The 22,455-nt window shown below is 40.4% G+C and overlaps 1 protein-coding gene across 4 annotated transcripts in view; it reads left to right on the top strand.

Annotated features, from left to right (window-relative positions):
• The first annotated feature begins 4,062 nt into the window (after window positions 1-4,062).
• ALG8 (ALG8 alpha-1,3-glucosyltransferase) overlaps window positions 4,063-22,455 on the top strand; it is a 30,207-nt gene continuing 11,814 nt past the window's right edge. For 3 of the 4 annotated variants that reach the window (XM_066360702.1, XM_066360700.1, XM_066360703.1), the window contains exons 1-8: window positions 4,063-4,201; window positions 7,656-7,734; window positions 10,496-10,689; window positions 14,752-14,861; window positions 16,188-16,255; window positions 19,509-19,635; window positions 19,896-19,999; window positions 20,763-20,883. In XM_066360702.1, coding sequence (XP_066216799.1) covers window positions 4,107-4,201; window positions 7,656-7,734; window positions 10,496-10,689; window positions 14,752-14,861; window positions 16,188-16,255; window positions 19,509-19,635; window positions 19,896-19,999; window positions 20,763-20,883 — 898 coding nt within the window. In that variant the 5' untranslated portion in view covers window positions 4,063-4,106. The remainder of the gene's footprint in view (window positions 4,202-7,655; window positions 7,735-10,495; window positions 10,690-14,751; window positions 14,862-16,187; window positions 16,256-19,508; window positions 19,636-19,895; window positions 20,000-20,762; window positions 20,884-22,455) is intronic. The other variant, XM_066360701.1, reaches the window with a different exon arrangement.

Genomic DNA, 22,455 nt, shown 5'->3' with positions numbered 1-22,455 from the left:
AGCCTCTTGGTGGCTTGATTACAGAGGACCCCTAGAGTCCTGGAGGGAACAGTGAAATGATGCCTATTATGGATATGACTTTGCCTTCCCTGCCCTCAATGCCCATATCTGAGAAGTTTCAAGGTGCCCAAGACCACACAACATTGATTCAGAACAAGAGACTTACTTTCAAGGAGATGCTGAAATACTATATAATACAAATATACCACAGTGTATAAAGGATTATTACCAGAATGGTGAAATGTTTTTGTAAAGCTCAATTGAGTGCCAGCCCAAGAACAAATCCAGTGTAATGATGAACAGGCATTCATAGTAACTATGACCTGTCAAGGGTAAGGCTAAAAGGTCATAGTCCTTCTCCCCCATCAAGCAAGAAACCCAGACCATACAAAGTGCTGGCTAAGAGGCAAGGAAAATCTAGATTGGAAAGTACAGGAAAGTGATGATGAATATCAATTACAGCAAGAACATATTCCTGCAAGAGCAGGAATCATAATATGTTTCACCAACTTTCATCCATTATTAAGTATAATATTTTCAGAGATTGTAGCCAGCAGTCACACTGAAGAGGACTTTATGGCCAAAAGGACTTAGAGGAGGGCATAGGAGTGGACCTGAATAGTGCAAGGGGAATGTATGGAATAGTGCAAGGGGAATGTATGGATGCAGATGGGAACAAAATCTATCTCTGTCCTGGATTTCAATTCACTTCTCTCTCTCTCTCTCTCTCTCTCTCTCTCTCTTCAAGTCATGAATCTGAAGTGGAGAATTATTTGCACAGAATTGTTGGATTGTCTGTTCCACTCCAACCCAATCTTCCTATAATTAAATTACCCTATATTAAATTATGTTATATTCTACAGAGTTGCCTGCTTCATTTGTTAATCTTAAGATACCTTCTTCTTCTTTTTCTTTTTTAGATTTTATTTATTTATTTTTAGAAAGAGAGGAGAAAAAGACAGAGAGAAGGGGGGAGGAGCAAAAAGCATCAACTCCCATATATACTGGGACTAGCAAGCCTGTGGTTTAGAAGCAGTGATCTCAGCATTCCAGGTTGAAGCTTTATTCACTGCACCACCAGAGGTCAGGCAAGATACCTTCTCATTATAGTGGCCATTACACCTTTGCCTCGCTGTTGGAAAGAGAAACTATGTCAAACACCTTCTGTGTTTCACTTCAAGTCCTGTTAGTCTCATTTCTTATTCCAGCCATTGTGCACAATGCCAACCTTCATGCAGATGCAGCCTCACAGTACCTGACCTCAGACCTGCCACATGCCTCTATGTGCAGCCTCCCAACCCCTTTGTGCTTCCACAAGGGATGACTGTGGGAGTTCACTTAACACTCATTAACATGCAATCTAAATCTTCCCTAGAGCCACTCTTGACCAATGGAGGATGGATAAACATTTCTCCCTTTCTTCTACTGGGCAAGAGAGTCCTTAAATTCATTGCATACAGTTCCTTAGAAGGTCTCTCACATTTGAACAACCAGTTTCCCTAAATGATAAACAACTCATTATCCTATCCATGTACTTCCTGGGACCACCATATTAAATTAAAGCATATAAGCCTTTGCCTCAGGCTCTGCTCTCAGGAGACTCAGGACTAAGACAAAAGTTTTAAGGTTTTAATAAGAATTGGGAGCCTGACCAGTAGGTAGCACAGTAGATAGAGCATCAACCTGGGACACTGAGGATCCAGGTTCCAAACCCAAGGTCACAGGTTTGAACATGGGATCATAGACATGACTCCATGATTGCTGTCTTGAGACCAAAGGTTGCTGGCTTAGAAGTCCAAGGTTGCTGGCTCAGCTGGATCCTCCATCAAGGCACGTATGAGAAAGCAATCAATGAACAACTAAGGTGACACAACAAAGAGTTGATGTTTCTCATCTCTCTCCCTTCCTGTCTGTCTATCTTGCTAAAACAAAAAAAACAAAAAAACCTGTGTCCTAATCCCTGGAACCTGTGAATATCACCTTATATGGCAAAAGGAACTTTCGCGCCTGACCAGGCGGTGGCACAGAGGATAGAGCGTCGGACTGGGATGTGGGGGACCCAGGTTTGAGACCCAGAGGTCGCCAGCTTAGGCGTGGGCTCATCTGGTGTGAGCGGAGCTCACCAGCTTGGACCCAAGGTTGCTCGCTGGCTTGAGCAAGGGGTTATTCGGTCTGCTGAAGGCCCACGGTCAAGGCACATATGAGAAAGCAATCAATGAACAACTAAGGTATCGCAACGAAAAACTGAAGACTGATGCTTCTCATCTCTCTCCATTCCTGTCTGTCTGTCCCTATCTATTCCTCTCTCTAACTCTGTTAAAAAAAAAAAAAGGAACTTTTACAGGTGTGATGAAGTTAAATATTATGGGATGGGGAGATCATCTTGAATTATCCATGCGACCCCTAGATGCAATCACAAGTGTCCTTATAAGGGGGAAGCACAGGGAGATTTGAGTCCAGAAAAGTAAAAGACATGACAATAGAAGCAGGAGGTTAGAGGCCACAAAAGGCAATCTACTTCTAAAAGCTAAAAAATAAGAGTCCCCCCCCCCCCCCAGCCTCCAGTAAAAAACAATCCTAAAGGCACCTTGACTTTAGCCTAGTGAGGCTGCTTTTAGACTTCTGATCTCCAGACCTGTAAGAGAATAAACTTGTGTTGTTTTAAGATTGTGCTTTAAGTATGTGGTAATTTATTAAAACAGCAGTAGGAAACTAATGTCAGGTGCCTTTAAAACACCTAAGCAATGTCAGGTTGGCAGTTGGACAAAGGGCCTAGAGGTGAGGGAAGAAGACTGGGCTGGAGATAGAAATTTGAGTGCAGTAGTCACGTGGTTGGCATTTGAGGTCGTGGGAGGGCATTAGCTCACATGAGGAGTGCCGCTGTCATCTACCTGCTGCGCCTCTTTCAGCAAGCTACTTAACTCCTTTGAAACATTACTTACTGAACATCCTATCAAGCAATTTACATGCATCCTCATTTAATCCTCACAAGCACTTTATGAGGAACACACCAATTTTATCTCCTATTTACAAAAAAAAGGAAAATAAGTTAAGAAAGAAGATTAGTCATTTGTCCAATATCAGACAGCCAGGAGGGAAACAAGACTTAACTCCATTCCTTGTGGTGCGGCCCTGAGAGCCCAGGTACCGGCAGCACTGACACAATCTAGGAGGGTGTCAGTCCCTCTGAGTCAGAATTGGACCTTCAACCAGACCCCCCAACGAATCGGTGCCGCACCAAGACCCTTAGAGTGCTAGCTCAGAGTTCTAGAAGCTAAGGTAACCAATCATCCTCCTTTAGGGAGGACAGTCCTTCTTTTGTAAGTTCCGTCCTCCCTTGAAAAGTATCCTCCTACATGTCCTCCCGTTTGATATTGGAAGACTAATCTGTAAATGTCCGTATTTGATCCATGCAGAGTTGATCCATTGTGTGTGATGTGATGTATTTGTATCTAAATGAGTATTTTTTCATACAATTATTATTAAAAATAGGCATGTAAGCATAATTACAATATAAAATATTACAAATGTTTTTATTATGCATTTATCATATTATAGTGTATTCTGGTTGCAATGAATAAAATGTTTCTTTTATTTATGATATTGTTTTCTTTGATTTATTTTTGTCCTTTTTATTTTAAAAAAGTTGGTCACCTTATAGAAGCACAGAATGGTCTTCACTTCTTTTCATTTCTGTATCCTTGCTCATATCATTCTCTACCTGGAGCTGATACTCCTGTTGTAACTCTCATTACAATTCTGTCTCCTCCGCTAGCACATGAAGGTCTCTAGGAGTTGCAGTTCTCTGTCGCACCAGTATCCCAACGCCAGGCAAAATCAAGACCCGGAGCAGACGCCCAGCAACTACTTCAATTTGAGAATAAAGTAATCAATGAAACTTGTCGCCTCAAAGCCCCGCCAGGCGAACTAAGCCCTCCCGAGTGGCAAAAGAGGCGTGTCGGTGAAAGGACGGTGGGCGGAAAGTATAAACGCGAGGCGGCTCAGCGCATGCGTGCAGCCCGCGGCGCCGTCTCAAAGGCCCTTGTCCGCATGCGCGGGAGGCCGGATACAGAGCAAGTTGGTGGAAAACGCGCGATTCAGCAGCAATGGCGGTCTTCCGTGTTGCGACTAGTGGTGACAGTTGGTTTTCGGCTTTGGCACTCGGAGTAACTCTTCTCAAATGCCTTCTCCTCCCCACCTAGTAAGGGATCCTCACAGCTAGGGGCTGGGCGGTCAGGGCGGGAGAGAGAAGCGTGGTTGACTCCGGGTATGACAAGGAAAGCTAACTTGGAAGTTCTGTAGTCGCCGCTTTGCTTTTGCTAAGCTTCCCATTCCAACCACTGAGTGTTAGTTAACTTGATCTTAGAACTAGATCTTCGCGCGGATGTCTGGTTTCCGGTCAGCCGTTCTTTACCGTTTCTGAGCCCCAGGGTCCTCATCCTTAATAGGCAGATTAACAACACCCACCTGCACTCTTTAGCTAGTGTTCATCAGCTGCCTGCCGTGCTAGGCAAGTGTTCTAAGTCCTGGAGATTGCAGGGAGAGGAAGATATTTCTCGCCCTTGTGTTGGTCGAGTTGGTGGGGACAGATTGGCAAACACGAAAGTTTCAGGTTGTGACTATGGGGCAAGACTACTTATCTTTTTAGGGAGTGATGTTTGAGTTAAAATCCAAAGGGTGAAAAATAATAAGCAATGTGAAAAGCAGTTCAGGCATAGGAAAAAGAGCAAGTGCAAAGGCCCTGTGGTAGGCAAGAACTCAGCATATTAGGAACAGAAACTAGCCATTGTGGCTCAAGAGCAGTAAGGGAGGAGGTGAGTGGCACCGGAGGAGGTAAGCAATGGTCACTTAACAGGGTTAGACTGCAGTGTAAAAGAGAGATACAGGGCCAAGACTAAGAGTGTGTAAACCAGTCAGGAAGCAACCACTAAGTGGTGAAGTGTGTACGATGGGTACTCAGATTTTATTAATATTAGCTTCCAGCTTCTGGTCATCTTTTCTAACTTTTCTCCCTTGCTTTTTCACCTCATTTCTTTTTTCCCTTTCACGTTTGGGGTTTCGTTTATTGCTATCCTTTGGTTCAAGCTCTTGATAACCTCTTGTTGATTTGAGAATGAAAGAGTTGTATATGTAGAATGTACATCTATACTGATGCATATATGTAATTATATAAGCAATTAAATGTATATGTAGGTTCAGCAAAATTACTTAACAGGGACTTGGGAAAAGAAGGCATTGATTGATCACTTGGACCTTCTGCATAACTGAAAGTACAGAAACATCTTTACATTTTAAAGCAAATTGGAATACTAAAATATAGGGAATTCCTTTCAAATAAGAGTGAAAGATTTTATTTATTAAACTTTCTGTTTGTGCATATAAAGTGATCTTTCTTGCTTTTATTACTTCAACCTAGAAATGTGTCTTCAAGGTTGTTATTTTGAATACTCTTCATTTACTGACCCAGGATTAAGAACATATACTTGCTACTCTACTTTTCAAACTGGGAACTCCTGGGAAATGAGATGGGAGATTTAGAATAAATGCAAATATATTCAACAAATTGTGTACTGCTTTATTATGTAACAGTCACTGTGGTTGGGAACTGTAGGGAAAGACAAAATGGATATGGCCCCTGACCATGTAAAGGATATAGTTTAGTAAGGGTAACAGTTCCAGAAACAAATCAATGCAAATATGTAATTACATAATTAGACTGTTGAGTGTTTGATTTTTGTTTGTTTTGTTTTGGTTTGTTTTTTACTAAGTGAAAGACGGGAAGGCAAAGACAGACTCCCATATGTGCCCCAACCAGGATCCATCCAGCAAGCCCCCTGTAGGGCATTGCTCTGCCCCATCTCGGACTGTTGCTCCGTTGTTTAGCAACTGAGCTATTTTATTGACTGAGATGAGGCCATGGAGCTATCCTCAGCACCCAAGGCCAACTTTCTTGAATCAGTTGAGCCATAGCTGTGGGAGAGAGGGAGAGAGAAAGAAGAAGGAAGGGGAGGGGTGTAGAAGCACATGGTTGCTTCTCATGTGTGCCCTGATGGGGAATAGAACCTGGGGCTACCACATGCCAGGCTGATGCTCTACCACTGAGTCAACCAGCCAGGGCCAAAAATTAATTTTTTAAAAAGGTTTTTTAATGTATTGAGCCCATCCATGAAGTGCTTCTAGATATGGACAGCAAGTACAGCAGTGGACAAACAAAAGTTGTACTCAAGAGGAGAGAAGGGTAGCAGAACATGCCACTCCAAAATATGCCTCTTTATTATATGATTATTTTGGACTGATTATTTTGAGAAACTGCAGACATAAGAGAAACTAAAAACAGAGAAATTACCCTTTTATAAGAGAGATTACATTAGAGCCTACCTGACTGGTGGTGGCATAGTGGATAGAGCATCAGTCTGGGACATTGAGGACCCAGGTTTGAAACCCCAAAATCTCTGGCTTTGAGGCTTCTGTATATACATCACTAATTAAAACTGGCTTTATTTTTCTTGTGGTAATGTTTTATGTCAATTTAATTCTTCGACCAGTCACAAAACCTAGATTATAAGAGGAAATTTTTCCTCCCCTGCAGGGGAGATGCCTGACTATATTTATATATAGTGAGGGGGGAAACCGTAAACGAAGAATTTGAAGCTGGGGAAGGCAAGGCAGGAATCATTTTCTACCTTCACTGTCTGATGAACTACTCTAAGCTGAAAATCCATCCAACTTGTATGTGAGACCTTTTCCAGTTAACGAATCTTGTTAGGATTCTTTCTGAACAAGAGTAAGTCACCTCTGAACAGCACCCTGAGGGCCTCCCTTAAGAAAATGTATGGACTTTTGGTCAGCCCTTTAGATCAGTGGTCACCAACTCCCGGGCTGTGGACCGGTACCGGTCCATGGGCCATTTGGTACAGGTCTGCAGAGAAAGAATAAATAACTTACATTATTTCCATTTTATTTATATTTAAGTCTGAACATTGTTTTCTTTTTTAAAAATGACCAGATTCCGGCCTGACCTGTGGTGGCGCAGTGGATAAAGCGTCGACCTGGAAATGCTGAGGTCGCCGGTTCGAAACTCTGGGCTTGCCTGGTCAAGGCACATATGGGAGATGATGCTTCCTGCTCCTCCCTCCCTTCTCTCTCTCTCTCTCCTCTCTCTCTCTCTCTCTCTGTCTCTCTCCTTTCTAAAATGAATAAATAAAATAAAAATAAAAAAATAAAAATTATAGATTCTGCCCTTAAGGATCTTATAAAAAAAAAATGACCAGATTCCCTCTGTTACATCCGTCTAAGACTCACTCTTGACGCTTGTCTCGGTCACATGATACATTTATCCATCCCACCCTAAAGGCCGGTCCTTGAAAATATTTTCTGACATTAAACCGGTCCGTGGCCCAAAAAAGGTTGGGGACCACTGCTTTAGATCACTCTGAGACTCTTTTCACTTACAGTTTCCCCATATTTTCCAAAAGGAGGTCTGGCCTCCAGCTAAGTGAGGTGTTTCAGGGTTATGTAATGCCTCTTTGTGTCTGTAAAGGATAGAGAGCTGTAACTATATAGAGGTGTTGATCCACTTAAAAGCATAGTGTTAGAAATGTGAAATTGATAAATGTTACAAAATTTCATTTTATTCATCTGATTATTTCCAATAGCCATTCCACAGATTTTGAAGTACACCGAAATTGGCTTGCTATCACTCATAGTTTGCCAATATCACAGTGGTATTATGAGGTAAGTTTTAATTTTTACTTTTTGGGGGGTTTCTTTCACGGTAATATATGAAATCATAAAGTATCATTGATGTTAAAAGTTTTCCAAAGTGTGTTTCTTCCTCGGTTCTGCCTTCTAATACTATTAGGGAATCCCGTTACTTCAAAATGAGTTTCCCAAACTACAAATTGGTAATTATAGTATTTGCTACACCCTTTTTGAAAGCACATTGGATTGTGAAAAAGGAAAACTTCGGTGTTAGACCTGGCTGTGCCACAGCCTAGAACAGCGGTTCTCAAAGTGTGCACCAGGGCGCACTGTGCGCCCTAGAAAATTTCCAGGTGCACACTATGATGTTCCAGAGAAATATGTGCCTGTTGGGGACCAAAAAAACAACAGGGTTTTTGGAGTTTAGATTTTTGGGGGACAGAGGTGTGGAGAATTGGCTGTAAGCTGACAGTCTGCCGAACCCCCCACCTCACTTGCCTGATTAGGTTGCAAAAGGCTGTTAAACTGTGGTGCTGGATTGTTTACACTACCCACCATGTTCCCCGGAAAACCTGGAGGCAAGTTTCTTCTATTCTTTGTTTGGTGTAAAGTTAAGATGATATGTGTGGTGGGGATTTTCTGCACTGAACACAATTAAGAGTAAAAAGAGAGGAACTCTTCAGTGTATTGAGGAGGAAATGAGAGTTTGCCCTTCAAATATATGCCCAAACATTGAAGAAATTGCTAGGACATATCAGGCTCATGTTTCTCCTAAACACAAGAATGAAAAAACTTGACACATTTGCGTGGGACCTGCTGAATTTACTAAATCTTACTAAGAATGTATTTATATATATATAAAAAGATAACTTTTTTGTCATTTTTTAATTTTTTAACTCCTCTTTTTTACGCATTCTAAAAAGCATAACTCAAAAAATGTAACATAATAATGTTTTTTTGTTTTTTTGTTTGTTTTTTTGTATTTTTCCGAAGCTAGAAACGGGGAGACACAGTCAGACTCCCGCATGCGCCCGACCGGCATCCACCCGGCACACCCACCAGGGGGCGATGCTCTACCCCTCCGGGGCGTCACTCTGCCGTGACCAGAGCTACTCTAGCGCCTGGGGCAGAGGCCAAGGAGCCATCCCCAGCGCCCGGGCCATCTTTGCTCCAATGGAGCCTCGCTGGGGGAGGGGAAGAGAGAGACAGAGAGGAAGGAGAGGGGGAGGGGTGGAGAAGCAGATGGGAGCTTCTCCTGTGTGCCCCGGCCAGGAATAGGACCCGGGAATAATGTTTTTTAATGTCAATATAAATTCAATTTTGTCGTATTTATTTCATTTAATTACCATAAAAGCATGCTTGGACTTTATATTTTTTTCTTTAACATTTGACTTAATTATTATAACATATTTCTCAGAAATTTGTATATAGTGCGCCTACAATTATTTGTAGAATTTTAAATGCGCCCTGACTTCAAAAAGTTTGAGAACCACTGGCCTAAAATGTATATACTTCATTTCTCTGAGCCTTAGTTTCTCATCTGGCAAATGAGGATTTGGAATGGAGTATTTCTAAGAGCCGGTCTTTTTCTGCTGTTTTGCAATTTATGAGGAAAGGAATAATCAAATATGTGTAGGCCCTGGCCAGGTAGCTCAGTTGGTTAGAGTGTCCTTCTGACATACCAAGGTTGTAGATTCAGTCCCTGGTCAGGGCACATAACAAGGATCAGCCAATGATGGCATGAATGGAACAACAAAAATCGATGTTTCTCTCTCTCTCTGTCTCCCTATCTCTCACAAAATCAGTTTAAAATATTTTTTAAATGTGATGTGTAGGCATCTGATAACATACAAACCATTCTCTTATATTATTATTTATAAAAAATCTCTGCGTACCTGACCAGGCGGTTGCTCAGTGGATAGAGCATCGGACTGGGATGCAGAGAATCCAGGTTCGAAACCCCGAGGTCGCCAGCTTGAGTGCAGGCTCATCTGGTTTGAGCAAGGAGTCACTCGGTCTGTTATAGCCCCTTGGTCAAGGCACATATGAGAAAGCAATCAATGAACAACTAAGGTGCCACAACAAAGAATTTATGCTTCTCATCTCTCTCCCTTCCTTTCTGTCCCTATCTGTCCCTTACTCTGTCTCTCTCTATCTCTGTCAGTAAAATAAAAAAATTTAAAGAAAAAGAACCCTGCATGTATTTTTATTGCTGGTATGAATTACTAAACTGCACATGATACTTACTTTCCAAACGGGAAAATTGATTCTCTGAGACAGAACTTGAGTCCAAGCTGGTAGGTCACTGGTTATGTCCTAACTCCCTTTTTGTATTTGGATGAATAACACTGTGTCATAATCAAGCTTATTATAACAAGGTTTTAGATCAATTTCCTTTGAACTATAGTTGACGCTAAGGAAACCGGAAGTTCATACTTAGGATATAGATTTTGATGTTCTGCTCAGTATTAACATAGAAATTGTTCTATTTGTGGCATATTTTATTTATTTTTAATTTATTGATTTTAGAGAGAGAGAAAGAAACATTGATTTGTTCCACTTATTTATGCATTCACTGGTTGATTCTTGTATGTGCCTCGACTAGGGTTCAGACCCACAACCTTGGCATATCAGGATGACGCTCTAACCACCTGAGCTACCCGGGCAGGGCTATGTGTGGCATATTTTAAATGCTGTTTCATTTCATGTGCTTTTTTAAAAACCAGAGAATCTTTGCTCCCTCTTTGTTTATTCAGTCACTTAGGATATGTTCCATCTTCACTTTTTACCACAGGCAACTTCAGAGTGGACCTTGGATTACCCCCCATTTTTTGCATGGTTTGAGTATGCCCTGTCACATGTGGCCAAATATTTTGATCGAGAGATGCTGAATATCCATAATCTGAATTATACCAGCTCAAAGACCTTATTTTTCCAGAGATTTTCTGTCATCTTTACGGATGCACTCTTTGTGTATGCTGTGCATGAGTAAGTCTGAGAATGTCATTTTGTGTGGAAGGTGTTGAGGAAATAAGTATAGTGTGAATTTGTACTCATTTGGGAGAAACAAAGTTTATATAATAGCAAATTTTAGAACAGTACGAAACTGTGTTGTTGTATTTTAAACCAGGGGTCCCCAAACTACGGCCCGTGGGCCGCATGCGGCCCCCTGAGGCCATTTATCCGGCCCCCGCCGCACTTCTGGAAGGGGCACCTCTTTCATTGGTGGTCAGTGAGAGGAGCATAGTTCCCATTGAAATATTGGTCAGTTTGTTGATTTAAATTTACTTGTTCTTTATTTTAAATATTGTATTTGTTCCTGTTTTGTTTTTTTACTTTAAAATAAGATATGTGCAGTGTGCATAGGAATTTGTTCATAGTTTTTTTTTTATAGTCCGGCTCTCCAACGGTCTGAGGGACAGTGAACTGGCCCCCTGTGTAAAAAGTTTGGGGACTCCTGTTTTAAACTGTACAGTGAGTCATTACAGTAAGCAACCTACCTTAATCTTGTGGAAGAAAATGGTGAAGAAGGGGGATTACAGGCATAGGTAGAACAAGTGACTGTGAGTGTTGTGAAAGGTACTCCCAAGAAGAGTTCCAGCACCATTTCTCCTGCCCAAGTGGCTCCGTATGCTTTTCTTTCCTTCCTTGTAGCAGGCCCCCCGAGGCTTCTGTGACCTACTATATTCTTTGGGATACACACACACACACACACATACATACAGCACACGTACACTCATGCACACTTATGCATTGTGCTAACCACCAGTGGAGTTTTCACCCTACTAAACTCAAATCTTATGGAATGCTTTTAGTTCCCACCTAAATTCTTTCTTTCTTGAAGACTCTTTGCCAATTTTAAGTTATGTTTATATTTTTGTTTTGTATCTTTTAACTATAAATTACTTTTAAGTACTTAAATACACTTATATATACTGTTTTGCCCAGTGACTTCCAAGTAGTAAGTTTTTAGTTAATGTTAGTTTCTATTCTGTCATAATACTTAGGTCTGCTGGTGTGATTGTAACAGAGCAGTAGCTGGTGTCCATTCAGTGACCCTTGTCATAAATAGGTCATTTCTGTGTGTGAGGCCTTCGGAAAAGGTCCTTTGGGAATGTTTTAATCCTTGCTTATTTTCATGGAGCAACTCCTTTTGACACCCTAATTTTCAGTCTGTTCATGAACTTGAAAGAGTTGGAAGGAAAGGTGATTTTTAATGCCCTTCTTTTAATTCAAAATGTTTTCATTTAAGCCCCCAGGGAACATGTACAGACAGAGGGAGCGAGTAGAATTCAAGTCTATCTGCAATGTAGAGAGAGGAGTTAAGTAAGATAAAATTGTTGAAATCTATGTGCCAGTTCCCAGAACCAGGCACTATGTATAGATTAGTAATTTTCCAAATTTTCTCAATTGCTCTATAAGGTTACTACTGTATTTCCTCATGTATAAGACATACCATTTCCCAAAAAGTTTGGCATCTAAAAACTGGGTGTGTTGCCTGACCAGGCGGTGGCACAGTGGATAGAGCATCGGACTGGGATGCGGAGGACCCAGGTTCGAGACCCTGAGGTCACCAGCTTGAGCGTGGGCTCATCTGGTTTGAGCAAAAGCTCACCAGCTTGGACCCAAGGTCACTGGCTTGAGCAAGGGGTTACTCAGTCTGCTGAGGGCCCATGGTCAAGGCACATATGAGAAAGCAATCAATGAACAACTAAGGTGTCACAACGAAAAACTGATGATTGATGCTTCTTGTCTCTCTGTTCTTGTCTGTCTGCCCCTCTCTCTGACTCTCTGTCTCTGTAAAAACAAAAAACTGGGTGTGTCTTATACAGTGGTTGTAGTTTTTTTACTTGCATTACAAGCGCTTTTTTGCGCTTGTTTTATCACTCATTGTTAAAGACAGTGATTCATCCTCAGATACAGATGAGGTCAAGCTAACGGATGGGAATTTTCACAGTGATGAGGAGGTGTATGAATTTTATGATGAATAAAACTTGGGTTTGCCTGACCAGGCAGTGACGCAGTGGATAGAGCATCAGACTGGGAGGCAGAGGACCCAGATTTGAAACCCTGAGGTCTCTAGCTTGAGCTCGGGCTCATCCGGCTTGAGTGCAGGCTCACCAGCTTGAGTGTGGGATCATAGACATGACCCTGTGGTCACTGGCTTGAGTCCAGGTCGCTGACTTGAGCAGGGGGTCATTGGCTCTGCTGCAGCCCCCTGGTCAAGGCACATATGAGAAAGCAATCAATGGACAAAGAAGACTAAGGAGCTGCAACGAAGAGTTGATGCTTCTCCTCTCTCTCCCTTCCTGTCTGTTCCTATCTGTCCCTCTCTCTGTCTCTCTCTCTCTGTCTCTGTCACACACTCACAGACACACAATATAAACTTGAGTTTAAGTTCAATAACTTTATGTAATACATTTTTTTTTCAAATTTTGGACCCCAAAATTAGAGTGTGTCTTATACATTGGAGCATCTCATACATGGGGAAATAACGGTATATATTTATGAGGAAACGGAGGCTCCTTGGCGGGAAAGCAGATATTATTTGTTACTATTTTTTTTTGGTGACATATTGAGAGAGACAGACAGACAGACAGGAAGGGAGAGAGATGAGAAGCATCTCTTGTTCATTGATTGCTTTCTCATATGTGCCTTGACAAGGGGGGCAGCTGCAGCAGAGCCAGGGACCCTGCACTCAAACCTGGTGAGCCCACGCTCAAGCTGGAGACCCCGCGGTTTTGAACCTGGGTCCTCCATGTCCCAGTCCGATGCTCTATCCACTGTGCCACTGCCTGGTCAGGCTCATTTGCTACTCTTTAATTGCATCTTTATTATGTCTATCTTTTTGTTTTATGTTTCTTTGTTTTTAGAAAATGCCAATATTCAAATGAAACATTTAAAATTTTTTAGTAGAATAATACATCTTCATTGTTGAAATTTTAGAAAACAGAAAAGTACATACGCACACAAAGTAAAAATGACCTGTATTCCTCCACTGATAGCTATCACTAGCAACAATTCAGTGCATATTATTTCAGCTTCTTTTCTGTATTTAAATATATTTTTATAAAATATGAATGGGATCAGCTGATATTGTCATTTAATTTAATATTTATATTGCTACTTTTAAATGATAGACATTTTTTTTTGTTTGTTTTTGTTTTTGTTTTTGTTTTTGTTTTTTTCCTGAAGCTGGAAATGGGGAGAGACAGTCAGACAGACTCCCGCATGCGCCCGACCGGGATCCACCCGGCACGCCCACCAGGGGGCGACGCTCTGCCCCTCCGGGGCGTTGCTCTGCCGCGACCAGAGCCACTCTAGCACCTGGGGCAGAGGCCAAGGAGCCATCCCCAGCGCCCGGGCATCTTTGCTCCAATGGAGCCTCGGCTGCGGGAGGGGAAGAGAGAGACAGAGAGGAAGGAGGGGGAGGGGGTGGAGAAGCAAATGGGCGCTTCTCCTATGTGCCCTGGCCGGGAATCGAACCCGGGTCCCCCGCACGCCAGGCCAACGCTCCACCGCTGAGCCAACCGGCCAGGGCCTAAATGATAGACATTTTTATGTAACAATTTTTAAAATTATTTGGAAATCAGGAGCTGCAAGTTCCTTGGCTCCGTTGGTTTTGTCCTCTGCCACGCCCTCTCAAATTCTCTAAGCTCTATTCTTCGTCTGGCTGGTGTGATGATGTATTATTGTAGAGTGCTCATCGTCTTGGTCTGCGGTTCTTACTCTTAAGTACTAAAATAGCGTGTGTCGTCCCAATTTTTAAAATCCTTACATTTGGGGTTTTGGCAGCTTCTTTTCTTTTCTTCTTTTTTATTGTAAAGCCTTTGTTTTAAATCAGTTTAGCTGATAAAGAGACATGGAGCCACCACTGAGGTCTTTGTTTCTACTGTCACCTTTTAAAGCAGTCAAAAATGGCATTGACAGTTTTATTAGGAATGGCTAATAAATGTACCAGAGTGTATCACAGTGTTCTCTGTAGTTGTATTGTGATGTTCTAATGAAGATCTAAGTTGTTTCTGATTCTTTACTGATGTTTCAATATAGGTGCTGTAAATGCATTGATGGGAAAAAAGCAGGTAAAGAACTTACAGAGAAGCCCAAGTTTATTCTGTCAGTATTGCTGCTATGGAACTTTGGGTTGTTAATTGTGGACCGTATCCTTGACATTTTATGTATTATTCACTTATTCTGTTATCTTATTAAATATAAGATTAATTCTTTATATAATGGTGTTTCTGAAACATGAGCTGCTTTTCGAAATGGGTGTGGGGTAGGTTAGTGGGTTCTAAAAACTGTAGTGTCTGCCCTACTTGACTGGAGTTTATTAGAGCACTTTATCCCTAAAAAAAATTTTTGCCCCTCTTTTTCAAGTGAGAAGAGGGGAGATAGAGAGACAGACTCCCACATGTGCCCTGACCAGGATGGCCGATGCTCCACCCATCTGGGGCCATGCTCACAACCGAGCTATTTTTAGGGCCTGTGGTGGAGGCTCTATGGAGCCATCCTCAGCACTCAGGACAATGCGCTGAAACCAGCTGGGCCATGGCTGTGCGAGGGGAAGATAGAGCAAAAGAGAGAGAGAAGGGGGAAAGGGACAGGTGTAGAGCAGATGGTTGCCTCTCCTGTGTGCTCCAACTGGGAATTGAACCCAGGACATTCACACACCAGGATGATGCTCTACCACTGAGCCGACTAGCCAGACCCTGTCCCTGAAAATTTAATGGTGATATACGAGAACCAGTTAAACCAAAAGTAAAGCAATATACTAGGATTTGTTAACTGTCTTAAAGATTAATCTAATATACAGTTTTATAACACATTATTCTGATACTTTTCATAGGAAATGGCATATTATAGTGTTACAAATGGAAACAGACAGGACTTTTCCGCCATCTTGGCTTACCACATATTAATAGGCAACATTCTAAATTCCTACTCATAGAAGCCTAATTTTTACAGTTCTCATCGAAGTAGCCTAGCATGGAAGAAAATACCCAGACTTTAGTTTCAGTTTGACCTGTACTCAAATTCCTAGTTATGTTATGACAGAAGCTTTAGGCCATGTGTAGATTAATGTCTCTGAGCTCAAACTACCTTACAGTTTATTGTGAAACTTAATAAGATTGTATGTGTATTAATAAACAGTGGAATGCTGCATACTAATGGTCTTCATTAGCTGTTAGGTAACTTCCTTTCTCATCCCTAAGTCTAAAAAACAAAACAAAATAAAAACCTTTTGGCACTTTAGCTACTGAGTCTTTAAGGTAGAAAAAAACATGATTTTCTTCTTGAACATAAATCTTAATTTAAAAGTTTGTCCAGGATTTAACTTTAATAGAAAACACATTTACGAGAAGTGTAATGTTTTTGTCTTTAATTTACCTTGTAAGAAGACATTTGCAATTTTTAAACTCAAATCTGTTGGCACAGTTCATTATGAATTTGGTTTCCTTTGTTGTCTTTCCTTGACCTAATTTCAGATATTCATTTCCAGTACAATGGGTTTTTATTTGGATTAATGCTACTCTCCATTGCAAGATTATTTCAGGTAAATACAAAATAGGCTAATTCGATTTTTCCCCCTTGTTTGTTTTTTGCTTATAAAGGCAACAGTATAGTGAATGATGGGTAAACTTTTTTTAATTTTACTATTAATTTGACAGAGGTGGGGGACATCATCTCAGTGTTCCACTTTATTGTTCCATTTAGTTGTACACTCATTGGTTGCTTCTGGTATGTATGGTCAAACCCACGATCTTGGTGCACCAGGTTGATGCTTTATCCACTGAGCAGGGCTGTGTTGGGTAAATTTATTTCACCAACTGTTTTGAGTTACCAAGTGCAATAACAACTTTTTTTTGAGTATTTTTAACAAATTCCATCTTCTCTTTTGACAGTTTTTTTCATTTTACAGATGAGAAACTTGTATTCTAAAAACTTATTAGAGTATGGCAGTCCTGAAGTGAACTTGAGCTTCTGCATTTGGTTGGGATCATTTATCTAGAAATGCAATCCTCAGCAGTTTTTATAATGTAATAACTATTATGGTGTGGTGGGGCTTGCCCATCAGAAGCATGCCCTATAGTGTAACGGAAGGTATAGGATTTACAGTCAGAGGTCTCGGTTGAAATCTTGACTGACTCTGATATTCCAACCCTCACTCAGACAGGGGTTACCCAAGTGCATTGGCTGCTTCAGATTGAGTGCATTATATATGATATCTTATTGAACACACCTCGAAACTAGTCTGTGAGGTTGTTATAATTATTAGTCTCCTTTTTATAGAAGAAATCATAAATTCAGGTTTTTGAATCAGAATCTCTGTAGTTTAAGAATCTCCAGAGAATTTTGATAAACAGGGTTGGAATTCCAACCCAATGCCAGTCCTTTTATCCTTTCAGCCTTAGTTTTCTCATCCACAAAATGAAATTTACCCCTTGTTACATGTTTATTTGTAAAATGCGGTTACCTCACAGGGACTTTGGAAAGATCACGTTTGATAATCTGTTCTAAAGTTATTTGTCAGCTATAAATGTCTGGATAATTTTTCTTAATCATAAAAAGTCACATAGTACATTGGTGTTCAATGAATGATTATTGAATGGTTGTTGAACAAATAAACTAAAGTTTATCTATAGAACCAGCTAGACCTCCTCTGAATCTCAAATAAATTACAAAATTGGTGAAGAGAGATCTGAAAGCATCTGATTCTTTCTCCTTATCATTCCCAACTCACTCTAGACGACACCTGATGAGACAGTGAAAGAAGGAACTCGACCTTTCACGGTCCCTTTGACAGATTCCTTCTCTGAACCCCAGGACACTATCTCACTTGATCCTTCCAAAATTCATGTGAGGTAGGTAGCATTCACACTTCTTTAGTTATAGTCAACTGGGTTTGTTTGTTTGTTTGTTTCTTTGTTTTAATCAAAATACCTTTAATTCTCCTAGGCAGTTTGATAGGATCAAGTACTATTCTTCTTGATGCCTTCAGCCTAATAATACTATATGTCAGTAGTCCCCAACCTTTTCTGGGCCACGGACTGGTTTAATGTCAGAAAATATTTTCACGGACCAGCCTTTAGGGTGGGACGGATAAATGTATCACGTGACCGAGACAAGCATCAAGAGTGAGTCTTAGACGGATGTAGCAGAGGGAATCTGGTCATTTTTTTTTTTTTTGGTCATTTTTTAAAAATAAAACATCAAACATTGTTCAGACTTAAATATAAATAAAACGGAAATAATGTAAGTTATTTATTCCTTCTCTGCAGACCGGTACCAAATGGCCCACGGGCCGGTAGCGGTCCATGGCCCGGGGGTTGGGGACCACTGCTATATGTTACCTGATCTATATGATTTATTTATTTATTTATTTATGTATTTATTTTTAAAGTGAGAGGCAGGAGGCAGAGAGACAGACTCCCGCATGCACCCTGACTGGGATCCACCCAGCAAGCCCCTGACCAGGGGATGCTCTGCCCATTGGGGCAGTGCTCTGTTGCTCGGCAACTGAGCTATGCTAGCTCCTGAGATGAGGCCATGGAGTCATCCTTAACACCTGGGACCAATTATCTTGAACCATTTGAGGCATGGCTGCAGGAGAGAGAGAGAGAGAGATGGGAGAGGAGTGGATGATCACTTCTCCTTTGTGTCCTGACTGTAAATTGAACCCAGGACTTCCACTTGCCAGCGATGCTCTACCACTGAGCCAACCAGCCAGGGCCTATCTGTATGATTTAAATAATTTTTTGGTAGCATAGCATTATACTTATTCATTAATACTCTCTTTCCTAGCTCTTCTCCAGAAATCAACTCTGGCTATTGTAAAACTTTATAAGGGGGTGAGGGTAATTTAATTCTCTGGGCTTTAGTTCCTTAGGGAGAATTTGTAATGTATCATTAGGATGATGTGTTCTGTACCACAGCATCAAACTTAGAACTTAACAGATATTTGTTGAAATAAGGAATTTATGAACCAACTAGACTCAGTATAAAAGCTAGCTGGAATTACTTGCCTGTATTCATTCACTTTGTGTTGCATGTAGAATATTTGCCTTAATTTAAAAATTATTTTTATTTTATAAAATTTAAGTCATATACAAAAGTAGATAAAATAACATAGTGATCTACAGACACAAACACACAAAGGATGCTTTTGAAACACATCTCAGACATCATATTTCATTTGTTGAATATTTTGAATTGTATGTTTTAAAATATGTATTTTTTAATAAATTTACACTTTATTTCCTTCACACTGCCTTATGATATGATATGCAATGCCTAGTTGTCTGAGATGGGGAAATTATAAAAATCATGTACTCTTAATTTTCTGTATTATATTAGTGCACAAGAACAATTAAAAGGATTTAATTTTAACATCTTTATATATATATATGCATTATTTAAAACTGCAGTAAAATATACAACATAAAATTTATTACCTTAATTATTTTTAAGACAGTTCAGTAATGTTAAGTATATTTACATTGTTTTGCAACCGTTTTTGGTGCTTTTTATTGTTTAATTCATTCTATTTATTAAAATAATTTTAGATTTACAGAAAAATTGCAAAGATAATAGAGTTCCCATACCCCTTGCCCATTTCCCCTAATTTTATCATCTTAGATAACTATGGTATGGTTAATAAGACTAAGAAACCAATTTTAGTACATTCAGATTTCACCAGTTTTCCACTAATATCCTTTTTCTGTTCTAGGATCCAAACCAGGATATTATATTACTGCATTTAATTTACCCTGAATTTTAAAGTGACATTTCCCTTTTAAATCTCCTAGAAAAGGCATCTGGAAGGAGCATTTCTCTTTGCTGTTCTCTTACATTTCAAGCACATTTACCTCTACGTAGCACCAGCCTATGGTATATACCTGCTACGATCTTACTGCTTCACTGCAAATAAACCAGGCAAGTTTTAGTGAGTCTAGCAAAACCTCCTATACTTGATTTTTTCTTGACTTGGTGGCTTGCTTGGTGCGAGGGTCTTATGAAATATAATAGATATCTCTCAGTTATTGATCCTTCAACCCCTTTGCCATTCTGACTTTCCTCTGCTCTTGCCACATTATAATGATTGGTGAACTATCAGGGGAACCTTCTAGTTTCAGCACGTGGTATAAGTTATGGTTTTCCATGCCACTGGTTTATGACCGTGTTCTTTTCTGTAGATGGGTCCATCCAGTGGAACAGTTTCAGCTCGGTCCGGCTTATTTCCCTGGGACTGATTGTTTTTCTAGTTTCTGCTCTTTCGTTGGGTCCTTTCCTAGCCTTGGTAAGTCTTTTCTTTTTTATAAAGTAGTATGTTTTTTGTTGTTGTTTAGAAAAAAAATAAATTTAAGAATATAAAATAAGCAAAACTGGTCCTTTCTTACTCCTCATTAGTATGACTCTAAACATAGAGATGATATTCCTTGAGTCATTTTTGTGCATATTTAAATGTGTATGCATTTGTATGTTTAACTGTATGTCACACACACAGTCGATCATCATTATTCTCAGATTTCATATTTGCTAGCTTGCCTATATGCTAAAATTTATTTGTAACCCCAAAAATCAGTACTTGAAGCACTTTTACAGTCATTCACTGACAGCATTCTGAATATTAGAAATGTTAAACAAATATTTTTTTCCCCTTATTCCCTCATCATGAATGCAACTAATTAATTTTGATTCCTGCTAAAACTGGAAGCATTGCATTTCTGTAAAGTCTTTCCTGCTGTCTTTTCTTCAGCAGACTTAGATAAGCTGCAGTATTTCTCGTTTGCACCTCACAAATTCTTCATTTTCGTGCTTATATATATATATATAATAGTGTTGGGCTGGTATTCAAAGTACTTGTGTGTATCTTGTCCTGCTGGAGAAATGAGAAGGTTAGACAAAAGACATTCTGTGAACTGCTCAGGATCACGCTAGTTACTTGAAGGAACAAAGACTGGAGCTCAGATCTCGTAACTTTCTACACACTATGCCATAAAAGACATAGTTTTCTTTTTGAATTTGGAAAGATTGATCACTGTTTAATCTCTTTTCAACAGAACCAACTGCCTCAAGTCTTTTCCCGACTCTTCCCTTTCAAGCGGGGCCTCTGCCATGCATATTGGGCTCCGAACTTCTGGGCTTTGTATAACACTTTGGACAAAGTACTGTCTGTCATCGGTACAGTAACAAGCTCTCTTACTTAGACTGTTCACAATGAGAAATGAAAAAACCTGCTTTGTGTTTTGAATGAGGTTGAACTGTTTGTTTTCCTGTCCTGCATTTTAGCTTTCAGAGTGAAGGGGGTGGTTCTAGGGACTGAGGCTTCAGTGCAGTAAACAAACCGCATGTATTATAAAAGCTCTTTGTGGCAGTGGTGTTGTTCATTTCCTTGCGGGGGGGGGGGGGGGAACCAAACTATTTAGACATTTTAAAGGTAGTATTTGCCTTGAGTAAAACATTATCCAGTAGTTAACCCTACTTCTAAACTTAAATATGGGAAGAAGCAGGACAGAAGAATGTGTAGGTTGTGATTCTACGTTTTAAACCAATAAGGAAAATGATAGCCATGCATTTTAGCATCAGATGAGAAGAAATGGAAAACGAAGCTATGTTTTTAAGTTTGGATTGTGATGAAAAATAATTTATACCTTGAGAATGTTCTGTTGAAAACAGCTCATTTTGGAATAACTCAGTCTTCATCTATGAATACGGCCTAGTTTGATGGGGAGTAGCAGGATCAAGAGAAGGGTACACAGACTTTATTTATTTATTTATTTATTTATTTATTTAATTTTTATTAAATAAGGTAGGAGGCAGAGACAGACTCCCACATGCCCCTACTGACTGGGACCCACCAGGCAAGCCCACTAACGGGTGATGGTCTACCTACCTGGGGCCACTACGCCGTTGCTTGAAACAGCTATTTCAGCGCCTAAGGTGAGGCTGTGGAACCATCCTCAGCACCTGGGGCCAAATTGCTCAAACCATTGAGCCATGGCTGCTGGAGTGGATGAGGGGAGGGAGAGGTGGAGAAGCAGATGGTGACTTCTCCTGTGTGCCCTGACCAGGAATTTAACCTGGGACTTCCATACACTGGGCCAATGTTCTGCCGCTGAGCCAACCAGCCAGGGCCCACAGACTTTTTCTGTAATGAGCCAGATAGTAAATATTTTAGGCTTTGCAGATCACATAGATGTTTTGTTTGTTTGTTTGTTTGTTTGTCTACAACCTATAAAATGTAAAAAACATTCATAGCTTCAGGGCCATGCATGAACAGGTTACATGCTGGATTTGGCCCTCAGGTTAGAGTCTACCAGCTCCTAAACTAGAATCTGATGACTTGGTTGGAGGCCCACCTGCATAATTGCTGGCTGGTGGTACTGGACAAGTCATTTGGTTCCTTTGATCCTGCTTTCCTCACTATTGTGAAACAAAGGCAGCAATAAAGAAATGCTAGTTTGTCAATAGCAAGGGCTTTGGAACCAGACAGGACTGGGATCAATTCTACCACCTATTTGGTGGCTTTGGACAAGTAACTCCATTTCTGAGTGCCTCAGGGGCCTAAAAGAAATGGCAGCAAATCCCTTGGCACAAGGTAGATACTTAATGCAGGGGGCTACTACTATTTTTGATATGTACTTGTAGGATATCATAATTTGGTACTATCCTTCACCCATGTAAATGTAGTCTTAAAAAGTATTTTTAAAAAGTAATTTCATTCTTTTTAAGTAATTTCTTAACATATTTTAA

The sequence above is a fragment of the Saccopteryx leptura genome, chromosome 1 (assembly GCF_036850995.1).
Source record: "Saccopteryx leptura isolate mSacLep1 chromosome 1, mSacLep1_pri_phased_curated, whole genome shotgun sequence".
NCBI classification, from domain to species: domain Eukaryota; kingdom Metazoa; phylum Chordata; class Mammalia; order Chiroptera; family Emballonuridae; genus Saccopteryx; species Saccopteryx leptura.
Note: the sequence above shows the minus strand (reverse complement) of the source record. Positions and strands in the feature narration are given on the sequence as shown.